At 43.7% G+C, this 26,016-nt stretch overlaps 1 protein-coding gene across 1 annotated transcript in view; it reads right to left on the bottom strand.

Annotated features, from left to right (window-relative positions):
- NSMAF (neutral sphingomyelinase activation associated factor) overlaps window positions 1-26,016 on the bottom strand; it is a 62,449-nt gene that overhangs the window by 9,294 nt on the left and 27,139 nt on the right. The window contains exons 7-23 of the mRNA XM_045455166.1: window positions 23,850-23,921; window positions 23,485-23,532; window positions 23,336-23,388; window positions 14,765-14,894; window positions 12,316-12,387; window positions 11,859-11,967; window positions 9,031-9,207; window positions 7,313-7,392; window positions 6,671-6,761; window positions 6,512-6,575; window positions 5,289-5,340; window positions 5,051-5,171; window positions 4,520-4,651; window positions 3,712-3,754; window positions 3,004-3,167; window positions 1,405-1,513; window positions 26-84 (exon numbers count right to left, since the gene is read on the bottom strand). Of these exons, the coding sequence (XP_045311122.1) occupies window positions 26-84; window positions 1,405-1,513; window positions 3,004-3,167; window positions 3,712-3,754; window positions 4,520-4,651; window positions 5,051-5,171; window positions 5,289-5,340; window positions 6,512-6,575; window positions 6,671-6,761; window positions 7,313-7,392; window positions 9,031-9,207; window positions 11,859-11,967; window positions 12,316-12,387; window positions 14,765-14,894; window positions 23,336-23,388; window positions 23,485-23,532; window positions 23,850-23,921 (1,576 nt within the window). The remainder of the gene's footprint in view (window positions 1-25; window positions 85-1,404; window positions 1,514-3,003; window positions 3,168-3,711; window positions 3,755-4,519; window positions 4,652-5,050; window positions 5,172-5,288; window positions 5,341-6,511; window positions 6,576-6,670; window positions 6,762-7,312; window positions 7,393-9,030; window positions 9,208-11,858; window positions 11,968-12,315; window positions 12,388-14,764; window positions 14,895-23,335; window positions 23,389-23,484; window positions 23,533-23,849; window positions 23,922-26,016) is intronic.

Raw genomic sequence — 26,016 nt, 5'->3', positions numbered from 1 at the left:
ACCACCTTTCGGGCAGGAGACATACCTTGCGACGTGGTGAAGACGGATGAGCCGTTGCCAGACACTGCGATTCCAGTAACCGCCCTGTGTAAAAACAGACTTTGATAAATCACCATCGACCGTGTGCCAGACGCGAGTCTCTTCCGAGTCTCCGATTTCATCTCACCAAGCTCCTGGGATTCCCCTCGTCACATCTGTCTGCTGGATCCGTCCCACCCTTGACACCCGCCACTGCCAGATCATCGCCGGGGAGCCTCTCGTTTCGTCTGGGCGATGCCCGTGGCTAGAAATCATCCCCACTCCCGGCTTCCCTGGCTGCCACATTCCAAGTCGCACACCGTCCTGACAGCTGGAAAAGTGGGATGCTTCTCCTTCCGTTCCACTCTCCTGGACCATCTCCCAACATTACCGAACCCCTCTCTTCTTCACACTCGCTCGCTCGCTCGCTTCGTGGCGGAGTCGAATTTACCTAGCATCTGTTCACCGATGACACCCTTGTCTGGTTCCGCCATTTCCTCCTAAAGGACCCTTTGCGTATTCACTGCCTTGGATGATAAGGCCCCTTTCTGTGCATCACGTGGAGAAGTTGAGACAAGGGAAAGCCTCTGTTGTAATGAGGAAGGCAGGACGCTTTCTTTTCAGGAGGCTGTGCTCTGATAGGAAGCCACTGGTCTCAAGTAGGTGGCACATTCAGTTCCACCCATGACCAGTGGTGTATGTGGCATCAGCACGTGGGAGGGGACGTCTGTGTCCATGGGACAGGACAACGGGCCTCACCCCTGAGCTGGCGTTTTCTTATCTGTGACAGGATGGTTGAGGGGACGTCAGTGCTTCTGAAGCCTTTCCAGCACAGTGCGTGAATGACCTGACGGCAGAAGTCTGAACGCCCGAAACCCCTCTGGGTGTGACAGCAGGCCCATATTTTTTTAAAGAATAGGTGTTATTTTGAAAACTCCTGTCGAACTTAGCACTTTAATCTCTTTCTCTCTCTCAATACACACATTTGTTGTAATTTTTTTACAAAGACACATTCTCCCCTACGATATCAGTAAAATTCAACACCCGGGGAGGATACACTGTGCTTCTGCCATGGCTCCGCACCATCAAAGCCGAGAGGGGCCGTGCACCCCAGCGTGAGAGGCACATATCTACCTGCTGACTGCAGACCCCATCCTGTGCTCTAGAAAGACCAGGGCATGGGATGCTGACATAAATTCATTTTGTGCCAAACTGTTTCCCTTGCCACACTGACCTCAGATGGCTGATCACTACAGACATTTCGGGGGATAAAAACCGATCAAGACAGCACTGAAAGAGAATTTTCACCCCCTTGACTCCACGTAAAACCGGGGGCCCCAAGCCAAGACCCCGACCTCTGCCATGATGGCACAGAGACACTCTTACTCTTTGTGGATTTTATATCGCTCGTGTAACTGCAGTTTGGTGATGTTATTCCAGGCCAGTGTTTTGCTTTCTTCGGTCAGGTCCTCAAAAGACTCTTCACCTGGAGAGACTACATTGAATTGTTGCTAAGTGAGTCAACTCAATTACTAACGTGCAACCCAGGCAACAAATACCAGCATCACCATATTTTCTATTAAAATCAAACGACCAAGGAAACAAAATGCCCCACTGAAATAGAACTGCTTTGAAATGTACCTGCTAGGCAGCTCCATGTTGGTCAAGGGAAAATGATAAAATGTATAATCTAAGTAAGATAAAAATCCTGTGGGGAAAGACTAAAAAGTACCTACGCGGTACTGAAGTCATTTTAGACTCTTATCAGCGTCTGCAAAGTTTTCACTCGCCCCTAGCTTAGGAACCTCAGGAAACACAGACTGAGTAACTACTTCCTTGTCAGTAATCTTGCAAAAACCTGTTTCCGAAAAACGCTGCGGTGTCCTTTTGGTTTTGAGGGGGAGAAAGAGCAGAGATACGATCAGAGCTACAAGTGCCCCTGGACGGGACCAGCGAGGCCATCCCTCCTGTTTTATGAGCGGCTGGCACAATTACCCTTTCAAATCATCACAAGACAGTGGTATGAGCCTGCTGACTAAACAGGGCACAGGTTTAAGAGGCATCACAAGACAGTCCTATGGTCTCTATGACTTAACCCCGCGGGACGTGACCTCTCAGAGAACTCCCAGCCAGCCCTGGCTCAAGGGCCCCTGCGAGCCACGCCTCCATGCCGGAGGGAGCACTCAGCTGTGTGTGCACAAGCCCGAAGCTGTGCGTGTGCCCGGAACAGACGCACAAGCGTGGAGGAGGAGAAATCACGTGACTGTGCTCCCCATGTTCCACGTCCTGTCAGACTCCTTCTGGGAGCCGGTGGGTTTGAGGCTGTCCTACGTGCCATGTACAACATGGGTAACGGGATAAAGGGGATTATTCTTTCCTCCTTTTCCAAACACTAGATGTGAGAACAGGCAGGGTCGCGTTCAGTTTGAGCCCGTAGCACATGCCTGGCACACAAGAGAGACTCCGGAAATGTCTGTCAAATGACTGAATAAGGAAAAAGAATTCAGTAAAGAAAATAAAGCACCTGGAACTCAAGACCTGTGTGTGGGGAAGGAGGAGGAGAACTCGGGACGGAGGAAGTCATTTCTGGGACAGAGCCGGGAGGAGCCGGGTGAAGTGGCAGGGCCAGGACGCGTCCACGCGGACGTGTGAGCGGCTAAGGACCGAACGGCAGCGTGGAAAACCACAGAGGAGAAGGAGAAGCAGAATGCTAACAGAGTACTCCCAAGTCTCACGTGACATAACACTACCAGAAAATAAAAGTAACTTGGCTTTCTCTGAAGTCAGTAGTCAAACACAAAACAGCGACAAAACCAGGCTTGTCGGAGTCGTTTCTCAGCTGAACTGCAGTAAGATGGCCAAACACACCCACCTCCAGGGAACGCGACGGCTCCCACTTCAGCTACGCTTCAGAATCTTCCGGAACATCTTCGTCAGAAAAGAGCAACACAAGGTGCTCGCGTTTATTCCCTTTACAAAACGTACCTGGAGAATCCGCTAGAGGAGCATTATGACCGCAGGTCTGGGAGAAACTTTTACACTTTGGGGTGATCCGTCGAGGATGGGGCGTCACAAAGAGCTGTTTTGGCGTCTGCCCAAATTCCAAGATTTGGGTTAGCATGGCCACTTTCTCGTCAGGGTCCTCGATGCTTTAGGACAGAACACAAATAATGCAGTGAACCTCGAGGTTCCAGTTAGTTTCTTGAAAGCACAAACGTCAAAAGATGCGGGTCAACACGAGAGGTTAACCCTCACATAGCTGCTGTTGAGCAACAGCTATGTGCCGGGACTGCTGAAGCCTCATTACAGGTTGTTCGATCATTTTCTGAGGCTCCGGAATGTACCTAGTGGTGAATGCAAGATACTATTCATTGTGAAATTTCCGTACCTTAGTATTATTCACAGAGCTGCAGTAATCATTTAAAGAAGTACTTGTTTTTTTATTTTAGAGAGACACAGAGTACAAGTGGGGGAGAAAGGGAAGGGGGGTAAGAGAGAAAGAGAGAGAGATTGAGAACCTTAAGCAGGCTCCATGCTGAGCACAGAACCCAACACGGGGCTTCCTTCCACGATCCTGGGATCATGACCTGAGCCGAAATCAAGTCAGGCGCTCAACCGACTCAGCCACCCGGGTGCCCCGATAAAGAGGTATTTTGTAACTTAAGTAGAAACTCCTTACAGACATACAAATACCTGTTCAAGTCTACACCTCCTTCGTAGGTCAGCGGATGAAATACTGAAAAAGGAGATGAAAAACAGTATTGAAAGAGGTCCTGTTTAGATAATATACACGCTGTACAGAGTTCTGTTTTTTTTTTTTTAAACTCAACAGCTTTAAATTTTTATTCAAAGAAATTGACGGTCACTTTGCAAAAATGACTAATAATATCCAACGGCAATAAATATCAACTTGGGCTATTATCTCTCACAGAGCAGAAATCTCATCGGCAGCTCAGACAGTCTATTATCTCCGGGTGTTTCCCCACCAGCACTTCAGGCCCCCACCCCCACCCCCCGCCCCGGGGCAGCACAAATCACCCCGCACTGCCCCAAACTTTCAGCTCAGCCACCCTCATGAGCGACCCGGAAACCTGGAGGCGGTAAGAACCAGGCTGAGGAGGAGGTGGAATTCTGCCCGCGTCTGTCTTTCTGCTCAATTAATAAGACACTCTGGGGCCCTTCATAGGAACGGAGGGTGCTCTCCTAGTCTATCCTGACTGAGTTTTACTTGAGATTATTGGGTGGGATGGAGAGTACATGCTAAAACTGGAAGGCTATAGAAAACACTTCTCGGGATCATGGTAAAGTTGATGTTCTTAAGGCAAAAGTCCTTCCCCCTCTGTGGCTCAGTCTCTGATCCCAGAGGCGGGTGTCAGATGCTTCTGCCGCACCAATGCCTCAGTTTTTCTTTCTTCCTCTTCTTTTTTTATTTTATTTTTTATTTTGGGTTTGCTTTCGCTTTTATCAAAGGCTATAGGAACTTTCCGAGACTATCACGTACCATTATGGGCCCCGACAGCATCGGTGCCTTTTTGCTTGTAGCCAAATATTAGATCGATCCACTCATGAAGGTGTTCTGACACGTAGCCGCTTTCCAACGCCTCTTTGCTCTTCTGGAGAAAGTCCTCGGGACCTATTAGATTAGACTTGATCAAAACATCAGTCTTCATTTGTTTTCTCCCATTTCTTGTCTGCCCGTATGCGGATAAAGCTTCTAGGAGAGGCAAGAGGTACATATTTCTTAATGAGGTTTCCCCCCTCGCCCCCATCACATAAAATATAAATTTTGGTGGGAAGCGGGGGGTGGCAAAAGTCATGTTCACAACATTTAGGTCTTTCAAATACCTATCAATGTTATTGCATCTTAGACTCACAGACCATTTCTGATTTGGAATAGGACTGCTATTGCCTCATTTACATAGAAAATCACACCGTCATTTAAAACCACCCAGGCAACTATACATAATAATACTAAAATGGCACTGCCGGGTGAGGAACTGTTGTAATTCAGTACTTGCATGGTGGTACTCACTCCGTGCCCAGGGCGGAAGTTCAACGTCATCCACCATCTGCCCTCCTTGTCTCTTGCCCAGATCCAACTTCAGACTATTAACTAAAAAGCTGACATCATCGCCATAGAATTCTGGAATCAACTGAAAGTGTCAGGGGAAGAAAAAGAAAAAAAAAAAGGAAAGGAAGAGCAACGAATATTTTTTCAAGCAGTTGGAAACCACAAGCCCAGTGAATCATTAGCTTTAATAACCGCTTACCTCTTTAAAGTCTGTGGCACCATCCAAACAGTTTTTCCAAGTTTCTGCAATACTAAATACAAAAAAAAAAAAAAAAAAAAAAAATCAACTGATCTGAACGCTCAGGTGAGTGAAACAGCAACCGCATCGGGGTCTATGCAGCTAGGTGTTGGTCTACACTTTACCTGCAGTGACTCACTTCTCTAACTCACAATTCTCAACATTTGTATGAGGATCCCCTTTTACAGAAGAGACACCTCCCTGAGCTCATGCAGAGAGGGACACGGGGGAAGGACACAGACCCAGATGGGGTGTCTCCAAGTCCTTGCCGGGAGCCTCCGCACACACAGCGGCCGGTGCTTAGACACGGAAAACCTAGCACAGCCGTTGTAATAGCTCGTTTCAAAAAGGAATTATAAATAAACAAGCATACAGTTTAAAAAATGATCGGAGAGGCACAGATGAAAAGATTAACAATGAATATTATCTCAGCATGGTGGGAGGCCAAGTGAACTTAATTTTCTTCTTCATATTTTCTGATTTTTTTGCAAGGAAATATTACCTTTACAATAAAAAAGTTAAATGCTCAAAGGGAATTATATTCAATAGTATTATTTAGAATAACAAAATGTCAGAAATTGTCTAGATGTCCAACAATAGAAAAACTGCTAAAATACTTAAATTATGGCACACATCAGGATATGATATGGGAATTTAAAAAAATCACTGTTTTGAAGAACATGTAATAATATGGAAATATGGAAAACTTAAATATCTAATACGAGGCTGCAACAGGCAGGACAAAATCTGTATTTAAAAGAAGTTCTTGGGGCGCCTGGGTGGCTCAGTCGGTTAAGCGGCCGACCTCGGCTTAGGTCACGATCTCGCGGTCCGTGAGTTCAAGCCCCGCGTCGGGCTCTGTGCTGACAGCTCAGAGCCTGGAGACTGTCTCAGATTCTGTGTCTCTCTCTCTCTGACCCTCCCCCATTCATGCTCTCTCTCTGTCTCAAAAATAAATAAACGTTAAAAAAAAAAAAAAAAAAAAAGAAATAAAAGAAATTCTTACAGTTACACACACACACACACACACACCCACGACTAGAAAAAGCCTGAATGGAAAAGATATACCAATCAGTGATTCTTTACATCTCTTGACATTTTGGTATCCAGTTTTTGGAAGCAAACACATTGCATGTTTGTAACTAGAGGGTTTAAAACACGGTAAGGGAAGCATTAGGCCAAACCTGTTGAACATTCTGTCTGCATTATCAAACCTTCCGTTCTGCAGGCACAGCATGTACTCTGGTGCTAGAGGGGAGATCAGAGTAAAGTGAGACCACCGAGTCACCGAAGACACCACGTGAAATAGCACCGCATTTGGGAGCGAGGGTAAAGAACCTTACCGATCCTAACAAGGTAAAACAGCACGTAGCCCGGAGAAGAGTAGTGACTGCCGTACATGAACTTTGGCTCTGGCATTTCCTGGTAGCGGCTCTACAACACACGGAAGAAGATCCTGCTAAGTGCTGGCCACGAAAGTAACAACTGACCCAAGTAGTCAAAGCCTCAGCTCATGGCATGGATACATTATATCCCCTAATTTCTCTCTTAAATAGGAAGAGAAGGAAGGAAAAAAAAAGGAATAGAAAATAAAACTGCACACACACACAGTATTCCTGTGATAAGTATTTTGCTTTTCTTGGCTCAGTGGGAACAATGCTGGGCTGGATTGAATAGAATGGATTTTATGCATCTCTTGAGCAATTTACCAGAGCACCTTCATGAAAATAAATCAGTCAACTAGTGATCAGTAAACTCCTACTTCCTGAATTGTAGGCCAAAGATGCAAATGGCGGGTGAGCAGCAAAACCCATGGGGGAAGGCAGCGGGCAGAGAGGATAGTAAGAAGAAATATGACGTAGATCCTCTGGTCACTCGGCATAGTCCTCATCTAAGTCTTGGAGAAATGAGTTTCCGTTACTATAGACACAGAGGCCATGGCTCGTGGAGTTGTTTAGAAGCCGGGTATCCCGGAACCCACATACCAGAAGTCTTTCCAGCCGTTCCTTGTTTAGAGCCCCTACTGGCCTGCTGAGATCCCGGAATGTTCCCGGATTGGACAAATCTGTAAAAATAAATACATTTTTAAAAATGAATTATTTTGGGGCACCTGGGTGGCTCAGTCGGTTAAGCGTCTGACTTCAGCTCAGGTCATGATCTCACAGTCTGTGAGTTCGAGCCCCGCATCAAGCTCTGTGCTGACAGCTCAGAGCCTGGAGCGTGTTTCAGATTCTGTGTCTCCCTCTCTCTCTGACCCTCCCCCATTCATGCTCTGTCTCTCTCTGTCTCAAAAATAAATAAATGTTAAAAAAATTAAAAAAAAAATGAATTATTTAAAATAAAGCAAACAAGCTTATACTTAAGAACCTCACTTCCCACACAACAGATACACATGCACACATTTATTTCCACAAATAGTTTTTGAAAAACTTGAGACAGACCCATTAGAATTCTAATGTTTCTGATAGTTACTTATGCAGCTGTAACTGTTGCAGCCTGAGCTTTAAGTTAGCAACAGTCACTCAAGAGTAGCATCTCTAGAGGCGCCTGGGTGGCTCAGTCGGTTAAGCGTCCGACTTCAGCTCAGGTCATTCTCTCCTGGTTCATGAGTTTGAGTCCCATATTGGACTCTGTGCTGACAGCTGGAGCCTGGAGCCTGCTTAGGATTCCCCTGCCTCTCCCCCTCCCCCTCCCCCATGTGCGCCAACGAATGTGACTCTCTTTCTCAATAAACATTAAAAAAAAAAAAAAAAAAGTAGCATCTCTAATTGAAAATGCCCTGAATATTGATTTTTAAAAAAAAAAAAGAACTACAAACTAAAAAAAAAACAACAAAACACCTATATTCCAAGGAAAACAACAAAAATAAACACATTTTAAAAGCTAGTATTCTACAAGATTTATGGTTTAAGTTTGAATTATAGTCAACCTTATTTTTCTTATTTTTCTATTATAGCACAATTTGAGAATTGGGGACTGAATATTAGCAGAGAAATAAATTCTCATTCTTAGAAAATCTGTTATTTCCTTCAAGTGTGAGGGTTCAATCAGTCAACTGTCAGAAAGAATTTACTGCCCACAGTACGTTATTTAGAAATACTAGAAAATAAAATTATAATAGAATCACATTTTTGTTAGAAGTAATTTGAGAGATAAATACACAAAGTTAAAATGGTTGCCACTCATTTATGTAATTATTGATGGTTTTTATTTCCTTCTTTAAATATCTCAGTATTATCTACATGTTCTGGAATGAATAATTATTACTTTTGGCAATCTCATTTTTGAGCGTGAATTTTAAAAGTCTATGACAACCTGGAACAAATTTTCAAAGTGAAAAACGTAAGTATTTCTAACGTGGTAATCAGAGGTAATGCTGGTAACTGGCTTCAAATCGTCTGTCTACTTTCTGGGCAGGTCTTTCCGGAAGTATGGCGGGGGTGGGGGGGGGGTGGGGGGAGGGCGGGGCTTTTGTGAGGACTAAAAAAAACTGAGATAGTGGAGAAAACACCTATGAAACCCATATATAATTTATGGAACACTTATCCAGTGTCTCAGAATGGACATTAGCAACCTTCACTAAAAAAAAACAAAAAACAAAAAACAAAAAATCAAGATGAGTTCTAACGTGCTTACATATCACAACACGATTCTCAGTGAGAATTCATTCTTCCCTCTACAAACTCAGCGCGGCGGCAATTACCCAGTTCTGCGCTGCAGTAATCGTTTATTATCCACGGAAACACCGGGTACTGAGAGAGGTCGTTGCAGCTGCGGTCGGCCAGGTTGTTGAGGTGCAGGAGGTACTGGTAGTTGGACAGGTGCCCGCGCTGCCACTGCAGGGTGTAGCTTTCGGCCGTGCGCTCCGCGACGTGGTGCTCTGAGGAGGACGGGGCCCGCGGTCACCACCGAGCTGGGCGAGCGCTGGCTCCGTGCTACTGAGCGTGTAAAAGCTAGGTGCTTTCAACGGAGGCCCTTCAACGCGTTTTTGAAAAATACATTTTAAGAAAACGAGGGGCGCCCGGGGGGCTCCGTCGGTTGGGCGTGGGACCTCGGCTCAGGTCATGATCTCACGGTTCGCGGGTTCGAGCCCCGCGTCGGGCTCTGTGCTGACGGCTCGGAGCCTGGGGACTGCTTCGGATTCTGTGCCTCCCTCTCTCTAAGCCCCTCCCCCGCTCACGCTCCCTGTCTCTCAAAAATAAATGAACATAGGGGCGCCTGGGTGGTTCAGTCGGTTAAGCGGCCGGCTTCGGCTCAGGTCACGATCTTGCAGTCTGTGAGTTCGAGCCCTGCGTCAGGCTCTGTGCGGACAGCTCAGAGCCTGGAGCCTGTTTCGGATTCTGTGTCTCCCTCTCTCTCTGACCCTCCCCCGTTCATGCTCTGTCTCTCTCTGTCTCAAAAATAAATAAACGTTAAAAAAAAAAAAAAAAAAAAAAACATTAAAAAAAAAAATTAAAAAAAAAGAAAGAAAACGAAAAGGAGGCTATGGCTGGTTTTCACCAAACAGCCGTTGTGTTAAGTGTGAATATCTCCAAGATCCAGGAGGGAATATACCACATATATGGTATAAAACCTACTTATGTATTAGATATATGAAAGAAAACAAATATGAAGGTATGGAGCAAATATGTAAATTACATGGTAATGCATAATACTTACTATATTATACATAGTCTGCCACATATACAAAGTGCTTGAGTTTTAACGCCCTAAAGAAGCCATGGCCGTTTGTAAAAGCTTATTTCCTCCATTTTTTTATGCAATCAAAACAAAAATAATCTTTCAGTCTTCTTTTAGATTAGGAAGAGGTGTACGACAGCTGGTTTGCTAATGCCTGTGCGTTATGTATGCGGGTGAGGAGCAAGGCTGAAGGAGAAAAAGGTCTCTGGCAGGAAAACCCAACTTCTCAAATGAGAAGAGCCAGAAGGGCCACCCCCTCCGCCGCCCAGAACACCTCAGGAAACAAGGAATCAGTATGTGGCACCAAGGATAGCTTTCCTCTCAGAGAGCATAAAGTGACTGACTGCTCTCTTGTTGAGAAAATTCTGCTGTCGACCTGTTCCTGGCCGCACCAAGCCACTTATCTAACTCATCTGCTGGTTCAATATTTATTATTTACTTTTACCACGTTGCTTCTCCGACCAGCTAAGAGGAAGGGCGTTAAAAAAATCATAATGCTTCTTCTTCTCATTTCCCACACTCAGAACACCTCAGAGAAAGTCTGACCAACCTGAGGAATAATACCAGAGAGAATAAGGAAGATTTACAGAAGACAGGTTTTTAGGTCATGGCAAGTTCCTTGACTTGAGATTTGAGGACTCACCATGAAAGTTGAGTTTTTTGTTGTAATCTTGTTATACAGTTAGAGAAATAAAATGAAAAAAAAAATTAATCAGGAGGCAAGAAATAACAGTCAACTCATATCAGAGCTATACTTAGGCATTAAATTAAACGTAAGAGCTTAATGTGAGAAGAAAAAAAATGAACTCTAAACCTACTAGAAAATAAAATATATTTCTTATTGAAAATAAACGATTCTTCTTTGAGGGAAAATTCCATTTCCAAGGGAGTAAAAGCAGCAAACAAAATTAAGATGGCATTCATAAAAGCCCAACATCTATTTTTGAAAATCAACCCATTGTAGTTTTTATGGTTTAAGACAACTCTGTAAACAAGAATAACTCAACTGAACCATATACAACTTCATATCGTTTATGCCTAAAAAGAAAAATATAGGTGTTCTTTCTAACAAAGGTAGGAAAATTCACATTTTTATGGAAGACTGAGGAAATATTAATTAAAAGCAAATCAAGTCGGCTAAGCATCCGACTTCGGCTCAGGTCATGATTTCATGGTTTGTGGGTTTGAGTCCTACATCAGGCTCTGTGGGGACAGCTCGGAGCCTGGAGCCTGCTTCAGATTCTGTGTCTCCTTCTCTCTCTCTCTACCCCTTCCCACGCACGCTCTGTGTCTGTCTCTCAATAATAAATAAACGTTAAAAAAATTTTTTTTTTAAATAAAATTAAAAAAGCAAATCAAGTCCCATAGTATTGTACTGAGTACAAAAGGCTCATGTGCACCTTTGGTGCTGTTCTTCAGCTCTGCGATTAAGACCACAGCTAACGCTCACAGACACATGACTGGGTAACTCACGGCCTCATATTAAGAAACCGAGTCTTGGTTTTCATAAACCAATATAAGACATGAATGAACATAGAAACAATTAGATGGATTCTTTGTAATTCATTCAACGTGGGAGTTGTTAAAACGTAAAAAACATTTAATTGTATTTATCAAGAGTTTTTAAAATACGCAATTGGCATGAGCTATTACCAAGTTTCACTTGTATCTCCCTTGGTTTTCAGAAGGCCATTGTGCCAGCCACAGTCCCTGAGGAGGAGAACCAAGAAGACCCGGAAAGGGGATTCTACAAATAGCAAGCTTCTTACTTCCTACCCCAGGCACTTAGGAGTTCGACTAGAAGATGAACAGAATAGAAGGAATAGATACAATGAAGGGTGAGCACCAAACCTAGATACGTGGCAATATAAAAATAGAGGTCATCTCTGTCTTGAGGTTCATAGAACTTCAGGTAGATGTCAGAACAGAGGTCATCTTCGGTGCAAAACACTTCCAAGCCCTATAAATTCAGAAAGAAAACAGTAAAGTAAATAGCGTTGTATTTACCCTGCAATCTCAAAACAAGCTACGTAAGTACAAAAGCCTTTCAATGAAACATTTCTGTTTTTTATCTGTAGGTCTCATTTATTTATAATCTCCACATATAAATTTGATTTAGTGACGTGTGTGTGTGTGTGCGCGCGCACGCACACAGCTCATCTGAAAGAAAGGCTCAGAGTCGATGTGCTTATGACAATATACCTGCACTTTTCAATCACGCCCTGGGTGTGTACAAGTGGAGAAACCAGTGGCTAACCTGAAGACATGACAGTCCTCCACCCAGAAGGGACACTCCACACGAACTCACCAAAGGCATGAGGCCATGTCTCCTCTTGTAAATGCGGCGGACATCCTGGAGTGTTATCTGCACCACGGGTTTCTTTAAAAGTAGAAAGGCAGCTTCAGACATCAACACTCTGACACAATTAGAAGCTGTCCTTTAGTATCAGAAAGGTGAAAAAAGGGCCAAATCTTGCTTTTCCAAAGCGTTACATGTGAACAACTGGAAAGGGAGATTTTATGGGGCGCCTGGGGGGCTCAGTCAGTTGAGCATCCTGGTTTCAGCTCAGGTCATTGTCTCACAGTTCGTGGGATGGAGCCCCACTTCGGGCTCTGTTGCCGACAGTGTGGAGCCGGCTTGGGGTGCTCTCTCACCTTCTCTCTCTGCCCATCTCCCCCACGGGCACACAGACGCACTCTCTCCACTTCTGGTTTTACATGCTGCTCTGCCCTTTTTCTTTTCCTTTTTTTTTTTGTTTTTATTTGTTTTTAAAATGTTGATTTAATTTTGAAGGAGAGACAGAGCACGAGCAGGGCAGAGACAGAGAGAGTGGGAGGCACAGAATCCGAAGCAGGCTCCAGGCTCTGAGCTGTCAGCACAGAGCTGGATGTGGGGCTCGAACTCACGAGCTGTGAGATCGTGACCTGAGCCGAAGTCCGATGTCCAACCAACTGAGCCACCCAGGTGCCCCTGGTCTGCCCTTTTTCACGAACTTTGTGACCTTGGACAAGTTCTGTTACCTTCACTCAGTACCCAAAATATGATAAATGTGCTAATCTATCGCTCAGGATACTGCCAGGCTGCTGCTGAGTGACAAGGAATATTAACGTCCTGGTACAGGTAACTTCTCAGGAATTTTGCTTTTTATAGGTCAATGGTTTGCTTACAACTGACACAGTACATCTTTTTTTATTTCTGTAATCATCTTTATTTCTGTAAAAACTACATTGTGTTAAGGCTCATAAACAACTACACTATTAAGCAGGTCCTCTAAAACTTTTGTTCTTTATGAGGAAGAATATTTTCTTGCTTCTCTAAAGGCTTAAAACACTATAAGGGGAGAGCAAGGTTAGAAAAGGCACTGAGGGGTCCCTGGGTGGCTCAGTCAGTTAAGCCTCCAACCCTGGGTTCCGTTCTGGGTTTCAGCTCAGGTCATGGTCTCACAGGTCATGGGACTGAGTCCCACATCCGGCTCCATGCTGACAGGGCAGAGCCTGCTTGGGATTCTCTCCCTCCTTGTCTCTGTGCCCCTCCCCCACTCTCTCTCCCTCTCCCTCCCCCTCCCTCTCAAAATCAATAAATAAACTTAAAAAAAAAAAAAAGCCACGGAGATTGGCTAAAAGGTGACACATCCGTGCTTTTCCCGAATGAGAGGGAAGAGGAGCCTGCAGAGGCCAGGATGCGCAACTGTGGAAACTGCCTGAAGACTGGTCAAGGATCCTAGCCCAGAGATTTGGGAGGGGATGTATGCTCATACTGTGGATTCTCAAGCTATGGCACATATTCAGATATTTTCCTACAAGTTTTGGACCCAAGCCACAGTAACAGTAGCGGCCAAGCCAAGTATTACACCAGGAGAGAACGCCCATCAGCAATGCGTAGGGTCTACTGCAGGGCTCGGTGAGGGTGCCCCGCCACCTGGTGGACAAAATTGTCATAGCACCACTTTTCACACAAAAGTATTAGATGTTTTAGTGACATAGTGACTGAGTGACCAGCCTGGAGAATTTCCAGGATGCAGCATCCTACGACAGGGAACACGTTCTTTAAGCTGAAAGTCGCACCAAATGGTCCGACTGCCTTATCATGGTGTATTAGGATTTCTGTTCTTCTAATGAACCAGGCCAAAAAGGGGTGAGATCCAGAGAAAGCTACAAATCTTTACAAACTTTTAGTGTGAAAATCTGAGTTCAAGTTCACTTTCTGGCCCAGTAAGCCTAAAGCCATTGTGAAAGAGGAGCCTGTTTCCAGAGCAGAAGCACTACAGCTGCCCCATTCCAGCATCCGCACACACACCCCGCACTAGCTGGCAGAGGGCCACTTCATTCGCTCCTTTGCGTATGGAGACCCACTGAGTTTGTTCCTAATTAAAGAAAAACAAAATATACCGCATATACAAACGCATAAACAGATGTACAGAAAACATCCGTTTCTCGAAGTGCTTCCGAGTAGAAAGCTGTAACAAACCTCCACTGACTCTTCACTAAAAGTGGGAGGGGCAGGGTTTCTTTTCACTGCACTGAGAACAAGTGATCCCCAAATTACGGAAAAGACATCAGAAAAGCTCAGATCTGGATGAGCAGGCCTCGAGATGACACAGGGAGGCCTGCTAAACACGCAGCTGCTGGAGGGGAGGGGGCGGATTCTGATCCTCGCCCGGACAGGGGGACACTGTAACCGCGAGGTCAGGCTCACAGGGAGGATGAGTAGTCTGGTGCTAACACAGCTGTCCCGCTGACCCTGTGTCCTTCCTCACCGGGTGGCCGTTGAGAGGCTGGAAATACAGGTTTGTGTCCGTGATGCACACGTGTCCAGGGTTCGTCACCAGCGGGGTCACCATTTCTGCCTGGCATTCCATGTGCAGCTTTTCAGAAACGCTCTGGAATCTGACAATGCAGTTTGCAGCAAAAGCAAGAAGAATCAGAAATCAATCGAATTTCTAGGTTTAACTTTCTCTGAGGGAGCTATATAGCCTGACTATGCATGAGGTGTCTAAACACGACATTTAATACAAGAACAACGGTAATCTAAATTGGTCGCTTAAATAAAACTGGCATTCTTTACACAAAACCCTGACATTCTTTTAAATGGCATAATGAAAACTTAAAAAAAAACAACAGATGAACTTATGTATCACAGAAAACAGACAAGTAAATTATACTAAATAATCCCTTATACCTCAACTCTTCTTCCTCCCAACATAAACTGGCCTTGAAACCGTTATTTTTATTTGTTTTGTGAGAGAGAGTGTGCACGGCAGAGGGACAGTGAGAGAGGGACAGAGAATCCCAAGCAGACTCAGTGCTCTCAGCAAAGAGCCTGATGCAGGGCTCGATCCCACAACCATGAGATCATAACTAGAACCAAAACAGTCGGGCGCTCAACTGACTAAACCACCCAGGTGCCCTGAAACTATTCTTAGATTAACGTATTTTGCTGTTTGGGGGCCACTAAGCCCTATTTTTATAGTCCCATAAGTCTCCTGGCATAAATGGCATTTACTTCACATTCTACTTTAGGAGGCTATGAGTATATAATTACAATCACTTGCATGTCAGTTCCACGGTAGTTCTTTTGTGGATTTACTGCAGAAAAACCAGTCACACATGATTTTTCCACTACCTCCTCCTAAATCGTTTAGTCAAAAAAGCCCATTTTCCTTTTTTTTTTTTTTTTTTTTTTACTAATTAAAACAAAATAGAGGGGAAACAACCATGTCATCGATATTTTAAAGCAATTCCTTTGTAAAAGTAACTGGGATAAAAATAAATCTTCCCTGGGGCATCTTGGTGGCTCAGACGGTTAAGCATCTGACTTCAGCTTCAGGTCATCATCTCCTGATTCGTGGGTTTGAGCCCCGTGCAGGGCTCCGTGCTGATGGCGGGGAGCCTGCTTCGGATCCCCCGTCTCCCTCTCTCTCTGCCCCTCCCCTGCACATGTGCACACATGGGCTCTCTGTCTCTCTCTCAAAAATACATAAATACTAAAAAAAAATCTCCCCTGCAAGTAACAACGGGACAAAAGCCCGCGGGACAGACTTGAGGTTCCTTGAGAAGTCAAGGGGACCTCAGAGCTCTCACCCTCACCACAAAAACCAGCTGGAGGGCTACACAAGCCTTTTACAAAGCCATCAGAAAGCTTAGATGCAAAGAAACCTAAAAGAAGAGAGAAACAGCTGGGTGGTGGGAAGAGGAATGACCTGTGTTAGAAGGGGAAGGGCTGCGGGATGGAGAGAGGTCTGCAGGGAAGCAGAAGGCAGAGTCAGGACTGAGAGTGGAGGTGCAAAGATGCTGCCAACCGGGGGGAAAGCAGAGGGAGGTGCCCCCGGCTCCGAAAGCAGGTGGTTCAGCTCCACGGCATAAAGATGGCTCTAGGGATCCTCTGAGGGCTCGGATCCCAAGCCCTGCTGGAAGGAAGTCTCAATCGCCTGCAGCAGAGATGGGGAATGGAACGAGGGCTGCAATGAAGCCCTGACCCGCCTCGATCAGGGGTCACATGGTCAGCACCCTGTCAGAGCCTCAGCACAGGTGGCCGGACAGAAGAAGGGGGCGCACAACTACTTTTGGAGGTAAATAGTATTTAGTTCAGTCTCCACGGTTCTTTTTAAAACCCAACACTCAGCACACGATAACAAGTTACAAGAAACACAAAGAATCCAGAAAATATGACCCATGCTCCTGAGAGAAAAGATTCAATGGAAGATGACTCAAGGTTGGATCCACCACAGGGAGACTTCAAGATCATAAACACGCTAAATATCTAGAAGATGAAGAACATATGTGAAGAGAAAGGGAATTTCACCGGAGGAATCAAAACTAGGAGAAAGAACCAAGAGGAAACGCTAGGAATGAAAAATCTGGATAGGAGAAATGAAGAATTAATTAAACAAGCTGAACAGACCGGACATAGCAGGGAAGAAGTCAGGTCAGGCTGAAAATGGGTGAATAAAAAGTGGCCTGAAACAAAATGATACAAAAAAAAAGAACAGAACAGAGGATCTGACAGCTGAGGGAATATACAAAACACACTGACATAGGCATAACTCCAGTTCCAGGGGAAGAGACTGAATATGGGGCAGAAGAAATACTGAGGGAGAGAATGCGGAAGAACCGACAAGAGACACGGGTTCTAGACTCATGTTACCCCAAAACCTTGAGGTCCCCAGGCAGGATGAACACAGAGAAAACTACACCTTACATGCAGGCAACAGGACGACACATGACGTGACTTCACAGCAAACAGGGGACACCAACATACAAAAGAACACAAATCTTTAAAATAGTGAAAAGAAAACCAACCCAGAATTCCATATCCAACAAAAATGCCCTTCAGAAATGAAGGGGAAATAAAGATATATTCAGAGAGACCTACTCCGAAAGAAATCACTGAACAGGCCTGCACTACAAGAAATGTGACAGAAAGTTCTTCAACCTGAGGAGAAAGGAGACTAGATTAAACACACTGGAGTTGCAGAATGAGTACATGTTTAAATATCTGAGTATATGGAACAAGATGTATTTTTCTGTATATTTAGTTTACATACACACATGTACGTAGCTAAATTCTTTTAAAAATCAAATGATTTTTTTTTTTTTTTGAAGCAAAAATAAGAACACCGTGGTTATGGGCTTCATGCTAGATGTAGAAATTTAATATAAGACCATAAGATCAGGTCTTATGGGCAGGAGAGGCCATATGGAAATACACTGCTGTAAAGCTCTTACATTGTTGTAGAGTAGTGTAATATTATTGAAGACACACTATAGTCCCAGGTGCCTACTGTAATCTCTAGAGCAACCACTAAAAATGATACAAAGTGGCACAGCTTAAAAAGTCAAGACAGTAGACAAAATGGACTACTTAGAAATATTAGATTTACCCCAAAGAAGGCAAGAATGGAGAGTCAGAAAAGCCAAGAACAAATGGAATGCTAACAAATACTGAGATAGTGGATTTAAAAGCAACTATATTAATAACACATAATTACAAATGAATTAAGCATCCCAATTAAAAAGGGAGGGTGTCAGACTGCATGAAAAGCAAGACTCAACTACATAAAGTGTGTGTTGTTTGGTAACAGAATGAAGACACAGACAGGTTACAAGTGGAGGGACAGAAAAGGAAATACCATGCCATCATACCATATGAGGAACTGGTATGGCCAGATTAGGAGAGGACGAAGCAGACTTCAAGACAAATGGATAAAGAGGGATACTTCATAATGATGAAGGGTTCAGGGCATCAAGAAGACATCACACATCTAGGGCGCCTGGCTGGCTCAGTCGGTTGAGCATCTGACTCTTGAGTTTGGCTCAGGTCATGATCTCGTGGTTCGTGAGACTGAGCCCTGTGTCGGGCTCTGGGCTGATAGTGCAGAGCCTGCTTGGGATCCTCCCTCCCTCTCTCCCTTCCCCCCACCCCCTTTCACCCTCTCCCACTCATCACATTCTTTCTCTGTCAAAATAAACATTTGGAAAAAAGAAGACATTACACATCAAAATGTACATGAACCTAACAATATAGCTTCCTGATATACCAGCCATGAACTGACAGAAATGGGAGGGGAATAATCCCACAATCATTACTGGCAATTTTAACACCCTTCTCGCGGTAACTGATAAAACAAATCAACAAAAACTTGATAGAGCACAGATGATCAAAACAACCATCAGCCAGGTAGAACCAAATGGCATTTACTCAACACTATATTCAACAACTGCCCAGCACACCTTCCTTTCAGGGACTACGTAACTTTCACCAAGACAGCCCATATGCTGGGCTGAAAGCAAATCTCAACAGTACCAAAAGACTGGAGTCATATGGAACGTATTCTCTGAACCAAGATGGTATTTAACTAAACGTCAGTAACAATAATAACAAAATCCCCAAATAGGCTGAAGTTAAATAACACACTTCTAAATAATCCATGGGTCGCAGAAGAGATGGCACAGGAAATTACAAAATATTTTTGCAGTAATGACGGTGAAAACATAAAATGTGTGGGCTGCAGGTGAAGCAGTGCTTAGAGGTCAATTTACATGTAAGTACAAAAAGAAGGTCTAAAATTGCTGATCTGATTTTTGTAAGAAGCTAGAAAAAGAACAGTTAAACCCAAAGGAAGCTGAAGGAAAGAAATCAGAAGAGGGGAAATCCATTTTATATAAAATAGAAAAGTAGAGAAAAATCAATAAAGTCAAAAGTTGGTTCTTCGAAAGGTTAATAAAATTGACAAAGCCCTGGAAAAGCTGGCAAAGAAAGAAAAGAGAAAACACACAGCTTCAATGTAAGGAATGAAAGAGGGACGACCATCACGACAGATCTTACTGACATTAAAAGGACAATAACAATTTCACACCAATAAATGTGCCATGAAGTGGACAAATTTTTTGAAAAACACAGCGTAACCAAAACAGGCACAGGAAGAAACAGACAACATACACAGTCTCATGTCTAGCAAATAAATGAGTAAGAGCCCTCAGGCCTATATGGCTTTACCAATGAATTCTGTTAAAAACTTAAAGAAATACAACCTGACAAGCAGTCTTTCAGAAAACTGGATGACGGAACATTGCTAAACTCATCTGATGAGGCCAACAGAACCCTGACAGCAAATCCCGACAGATACATTAAAGATTTATGGAGCAACATCTCTCATGAACATAGAGGCAAAAATCCTTTACAAAATACTAGCAAAGCAAACCTAGTAATATCAAGTAATAAAAAAAGGAGAATACATTATGATCAAGTTGGATTTATCCCATGAATAAGGTTGGTTGAACATTGAAAAAAAGAATCAATCAATGTAATTCACAACATTAACAGAATAAAGTGGAAAAAAAAATGATCATTTCAAGAAGTGCAGAAGAAAAAATTAACAAAACTCTAAACCTATTATTGAAAATGCTCTCTGCAAACCAGGAATAAAATGGAGCTTCCTCATTCTGATGAAGGGCATCTATAAAAAACCTAGAGCTAGCCTCATTCTTCAGCGGTGAAACAGACCCTTTTCCAGTAAGATCAAGGACAGGGCAAGTATGTGCTCCCATCACATCCATTAATTAAACAGCACAATGAGGCAAAACGCAGAAATAAAAGCCATGAGGATTTCTGTGAAACTGTCATTATTCACAGATGAAACGATTATGTATACAGAAAACTACGCAATTTACAGAAACCCACCAGGACTAATGAGTAAACCTGGAAATGTCACAGGATACAAGGTGGATGTAAAAATCAAAGCAGGCAACAACAACAACAACAACAAAACACTGTATTTCTACATACCAGTAACAAATAATTGGAAGAAAACATTTAAGTAGCAACAAAAGATATCACAAATCTAGGAATCTGTCCAACCAAATATGGCCACATCGACAGACTAACCATATAACAACAGGAGAAAGCAGGTGAGTTGTAGAACTCTGTGTGCTATCTTTACACCTTTCCTTTATACCCCAAATTAGTCCAAAATAAAAGACTTTCAAGGGGATTTTTGGGGTACATATGGGGGCAACTTGATATGACACTATAAATTACATGATGCTATAGAATGATTGCCACTTGAGTACTGTAACAAAATGGAGGGGTGCCAGAGAAGATCCTTGTAAAAGACACAAGTTGAGATAGTTATGGGTAAAGTGTCATGTCTTGCAGTGTAATTTCTAGTGATTCTGAAAAAGAATATTTTATGTGTAACACATTTACGTACAAGTACACACGACTTATAATGTATATACACATATATGTAAGTATAAAGGAAATATAAATATCAGACATACACACACACATACACACACACATATATATACACACACATATACTTGTACACACACAAACACAGAACGTGCAAGAACTAAAGCAAATCTGACAAAATGTTAACAAATTAACCCTTGGTGACTCATAGGGTATCTCTGTTCATTATGTTATTCTTCGGACTTGTGAGGATTTGAAACTTTTCAGAATGAACGGTAGAGAAAAATAAATGTAGTTATCTTTTATTTCTTCAATAAGAAAGTATTTCCTTGGAACTATGATGGCCAAAGTTTACCTTTCTTTGAGAGGAAGTATACCACACGGGAATATCGCATTTTATACAGTAAAAGTTTCTTCTCTAAATTCTTCAGCCTAACATTTTGGAGGCTGGATTAAATTAAAACCTCCACAGTGAGCCATTTTTAAAATTAATGCGATGCTGAAGCCCAGGACTGAAAAAATCGCTACTCAGAATTATGCATTCTAAGTAGGTCAAGAGAAGCTAATTCTTCTTATTCCTTTTCCTTCCTAAAAAGGAAGCTATTCTTCCCCTGGCAATCCATTTACCTAAAATATCCTGCAAGTATTAAAACAGAAAGAAAAATTAATGCTTTGTAGGTGAAACAGAAAGAGAAGCAAACAAACATAAACAGAGAAACATTATTGGCCAGATGGCTTTCCTGGCAAGTGCTTCAACACTCTAAAATGTAGTGTAAGGTCACAAATCTCACAAAGATAGCAATAAAACAGAATATTACAAACTAATCTCATTTATAAACATAAGCCTGGAGCAAAAGCCTGGCATATGATAATCCATAAATGAGTCTATTCAACCAATACTTTCTACGTTGTCTTTTTTTTTAATTTTTTTTTTATTTAAAAAAAAAATTTTTTTTTTAACGTTTTATTTTTATTTTTGAGACAGAGAGAGACAAAGCATGAACGGGGGAGGGGCAGAGAGAGAGGGAGACACAGAATCGGAAGCAGGCTCCAGTCTCTGAGCCATCAGCCCAGAGCCTGACGCGGGGCTCGAACTCACGGACTGCGAGATCGTGACCTGAGTTGAAGTCGGACGCTTAACCGACTGAGCCACCCAGGCGCCCCCTTTCTATGTTGTCTTAAGCTGGAGTCATTACAAATGCAGGAATCTAAAATAAGAACCTAAAATAAAAATGGTATTCAGTGAACAGGGACTGTAATAATTTATGACAAGATTCTGTACATATTAAAGAATTTACATATAAAGTTAATGGCACTGATCATGAAGCTTAGCCACAAACTGAATACACAAAAATCCACTGCATTCCATGTATCAACAATGAACAGGAAAGGACTTTTTAGGACAGCATTTACAACACTGTCAGAAATACGAAGTCCCCGGAATAAATCTAACACAAGTGGGGAAAGACCTTTACAGAGAAAATCATAAGGAAGACGTTAAAGAAGACCTAAATAAATGAGTGATTCATTGCAATCCCAATCAGAATCCCAGCGAGCTTTCTTTTATGGAACTTGACAAGCTGTTTTTAAATGTATATAGAAGTGCAGGATAAGGCCAAGAATAGCGAAGACATAAACTGAAAAGGAAAATAAAGTGTGAGGCCCTGAACCTGTAAATATCAAGAGTTATTATACAGTTACAATGATTGATACAGTGGTATTAGAGAGGAAATGCAGATCTACTTAATAGAAGGCAAGAAACCAGTAAGAACACAGGTCCGTACAAAAAGCATAATTATTTGCAGGAAATATGTTGTATACTTAGAAAAGCTGAGAAAATCAATGAAAAAAATCACTGGACTAGTAGGAATACGGTTTCCCTGTCCCCACAGGACACCTTAGTAAGGTACCTATCACAGCTTGAAGGGTCGGATAAGACTTTCCAGAACAACTGGAACAAGTGACTTCAGCCAAGCTGAAATCAGAAGAATAAGTAAGAGTCAGCCAGATGCAAAAGAGGAAGGAGGCTGAATGCTCTCAGTACAGGGAACATGCAGGAAGGCTCAGAGGGAAGAGACCATTTGATTCAGGATCTGCATAGATGCAAAGAGCTGGAGCACAGAATTCCACAGGACACCAGCGACCACACGTACTGCACACACAAGGGCTAGAACCTAAGCCACGTAAGGTTCAGACTTTATCCTGAAGGCAGCTGGAAATCCTGAAGAGTTCTAAACAGACGTGCGATATAATCAAGTTCCTTAGAAAAAGCACATTTTCAAGGCATGCTCCGTAGGGAAGAGAGAAGAGGAAAAGGGAAGACTGGAGTCAGGTGGACAAGCTCACAGCCGCTACAGTGTTCTGAGTGAAGGCAGTGGGGGCCTGAACTCCGGCAACAGCAGGGTGAAAAGACGGAAGTTGATGGCCTAGAAAGATCTTGGTGAGCATCAGTCCACAGGCCTGTCTGGCTGACCCAAGTCAGGATGGAGAAGCGGAGGCAGGGACATTCCCAACAACACGCAGGTCTGGGGGCCCAGACGGTGACATCGGCGGTCTGGGACAGGCCGAAGGAGGCACACAGATCAAAGACATCTGCTGCTTTTAGAATCTGGGAACAAAATCATTAAAAACTTACCTGTTCTTGTCAAATGATGTCCTAGCCAAACGCGACTGCAAAATAGCGGTTATCTATTAAAACAGAACCATTAAAAAATAAGGATTTAGGAGTGAAACCTCAATACAATTTAATTCACGAAAAAGACACCGATCTTCAGAAACTCTTACCATAGCAGTTTGGTCTCCAAGTTTGTCAAGGCAGGACGCTCTGTGAAGCTACAATATACAAATGTACAAGAATTTATTTTTTTTTTCTCCGAAACGATACAAAGATATTTCCTTAGAAGCAACGAAAACCAGCAATCATTCTGTTCCTCGGTAACAGGTAAGATCACTTCTGATACATCTGTGACTTCTTCCTAACATACAGTTTTCAAATGCAACATATTCAAGTAAATCTGCTTCATATTTAGAAAAGAAATTATGGTTTTAGAGAGATGTATAAATAAGATTTTTTTTCTTTTTTTAAGTTTCTGCCTAAGTGTGCTTTGAATTCTCTGCCCAGGGAATGCCCGAGGAAGGTGCTGGCTTACCTGAAGCAACGTTTCCACGACATCTTCCACTTTCCCTGAAACATCCAATTCAAAAACATACTCCATTGTGCCCTAAGAAGAAGGGAAACAAATCAAATCAAGGGAAGAGAAGAAGCCCAACCATACTACTTTAGGAACATTTGCAATGCCTCTGCTGGGCTGTGCCCGTGTCTGCCGGCTCCTCCCCCTGGAATGAGAGCTGGGGGGTGGGGGAGGGGGCAGGAGCAGACTCTGCCAGACATTACTGCTACATTTATTATTTCTTCCCTTCTGCCAACTTTGTACTCAGTTGGCTGTTTTCTCTCATTTCTCGAGGTGTGTAGTTAGGTTTTTAAATCTGAGATGTTTCCTTCCCTTACCGTAGGTACGTATCACTAGAAACTTCCCCCTCAGTACAGCTTTTGCCTCACCCTGTAAGTTTAGGCATGTTCCGTTTTCGATTTTGTCTCGAGGTGTTTTTTAATTGCCCCATTTCTTCTTTGACACACTGGTCGTTGCTGGTAACGCCTGTGAACTTGCCTTCTGCTATGTATTTCTAGTTTTAGTCCACCACGGTCAGAAAAGATGCCTGGTATGACTTCAATCTTCTTACATTCGTTTTGTGACCTGACATGTGCTATGTCCTAGGGAATGTTCCTTGTGCTCCTGAGAAGAATGTGTATTCTGCTGCTGTTGGGTGGAGTGTTCTCTGTATGTCTCCTAGGTTCATCTGGTCTATACTGTTGTTCAGATCCTCTGTTTCCTAACTGACCTTCTGTCTGGATGTTCTACCCATTATTGAAAGTGGGGCATCGAGGGGCACCCGGTTAAGCATCCAACTCTTGATTTTGGCTCAGGTCATGATCTCACAGTTTGTGAGATGGAGCCCTGCGCCAGGTTCTACACTGACAGCACAGAGCCTGCTTGGGATTCTCTCTCTCTCTCTCTCTCTCTCTCTCTCTCTGCCCCTCCCTGACTGCGTGCTCTTTCTCAAAATAAAGAGACATTAAAAAAAAAAAAAAAGGAAGTGGGGCATTGAGATCTTCTATTTTTATTGTGTTGCCATCAATTTCTCCCTTCAATTCTGTCAATGTTTGCTTCAAACATTTAGGCGCTCAGAGGGCAGGTGAATATCTCCTGTGATGGTTAATATGATTTGTCACATTCTCTCCTCTTAGCCCTGAGGGAGCGTCTGCTGGGCTGCACTGTCCTCCGTCTGCTGCACCACAGGTCCCTGGAGCGGCAGCCTGATGCCCAGCTTTTCCTTGTGGTCGGTGGCCCCAGGCATCTAGAGCATGCTGGGTCCTGTCACCGCTCCAACACAGGCAACACTGAAGCCAGTCCCTCGGGCAGCCACCCCAACAGTCAGAACACGGTCCCGGACACACGGTTGGACACGATCCTGTCTTCTCCCGAGAGGAGCTGCGAGTTCCCTCCCGTCACGCGGTACGGTATTGGGGGCGGGACTATATTGAAAGGATGTTACAAACATCCCTATTGGCTTCAGTGGGGCTGTTTCCATGCTAACCTGGGGTGCAGGGCCTCTTAACTGGTTTCCAGGTTTGTCACAAAAGGCACTGGTGGTCCATGTATTGTTGACTGAATCAGGGTCTCCATGAGAGGAACGAGGGCTTCCTATTCTGCCATCTCTCATGGTCACCACCAATGTCACTATCCCTCTTTTTCAATCTGAAAATCACACCCAGTTTACGCTGAAGCAACAGAGCTTCTCTGCTTTGGAAACCTCCCTCATCTCCTCCTTTTACATAACTTCTCAATGGACCAAGAACAGCTTTGTGGATATCAGGAGAGCGATGGGAGGGAGAGTCCCCCAGGCAGTGGGTCTCAACTTGGTGGGGGGGGGGGGGATGGTGCGGGGGGTGGTTCCTACTACCCCAGTGCATTGAGGTCCTACTCAACACCAGGGGGAACAGCGAGTAGGGTGTCTATACCTGCAGTGTGAGGGATGCCCCCACACCATTAAGAACCATCCTTCCCCAAATGCCAACAGCACCAGTGGAGGGCAATCAAATCTCATATCTACAGTTCCTGACTGGTAAATGCCAGTGTTTCTTGTGCATAAACCTCAAAGCCACAGCAGGTAGTCTGCGAGTTCCCCAAGTGCTGAGACACTGCGGGCTGGCCTATGACAGACGGAGGTTTAGCCTGTGGGGCTGTTTGCTCCGAG

This window comes from Leopardus geoffroyi, chromosome C3 (genome assembly GCF_018350155.1).
Source record: "Leopardus geoffroyi isolate Oge1 chromosome C3, O.geoffroyi_Oge1_pat1.0, whole genome shotgun sequence".
NCBI classification, from domain to species: domain Eukaryota; kingdom Metazoa; phylum Chordata; class Mammalia; order Carnivora; family Felidae; genus Leopardus; species Leopardus geoffroyi.
The sequence above is the reverse complement of the archived record's forward strand: the minus strand, read 5'-3'. Positions and strand labels throughout refer to the sequence as shown.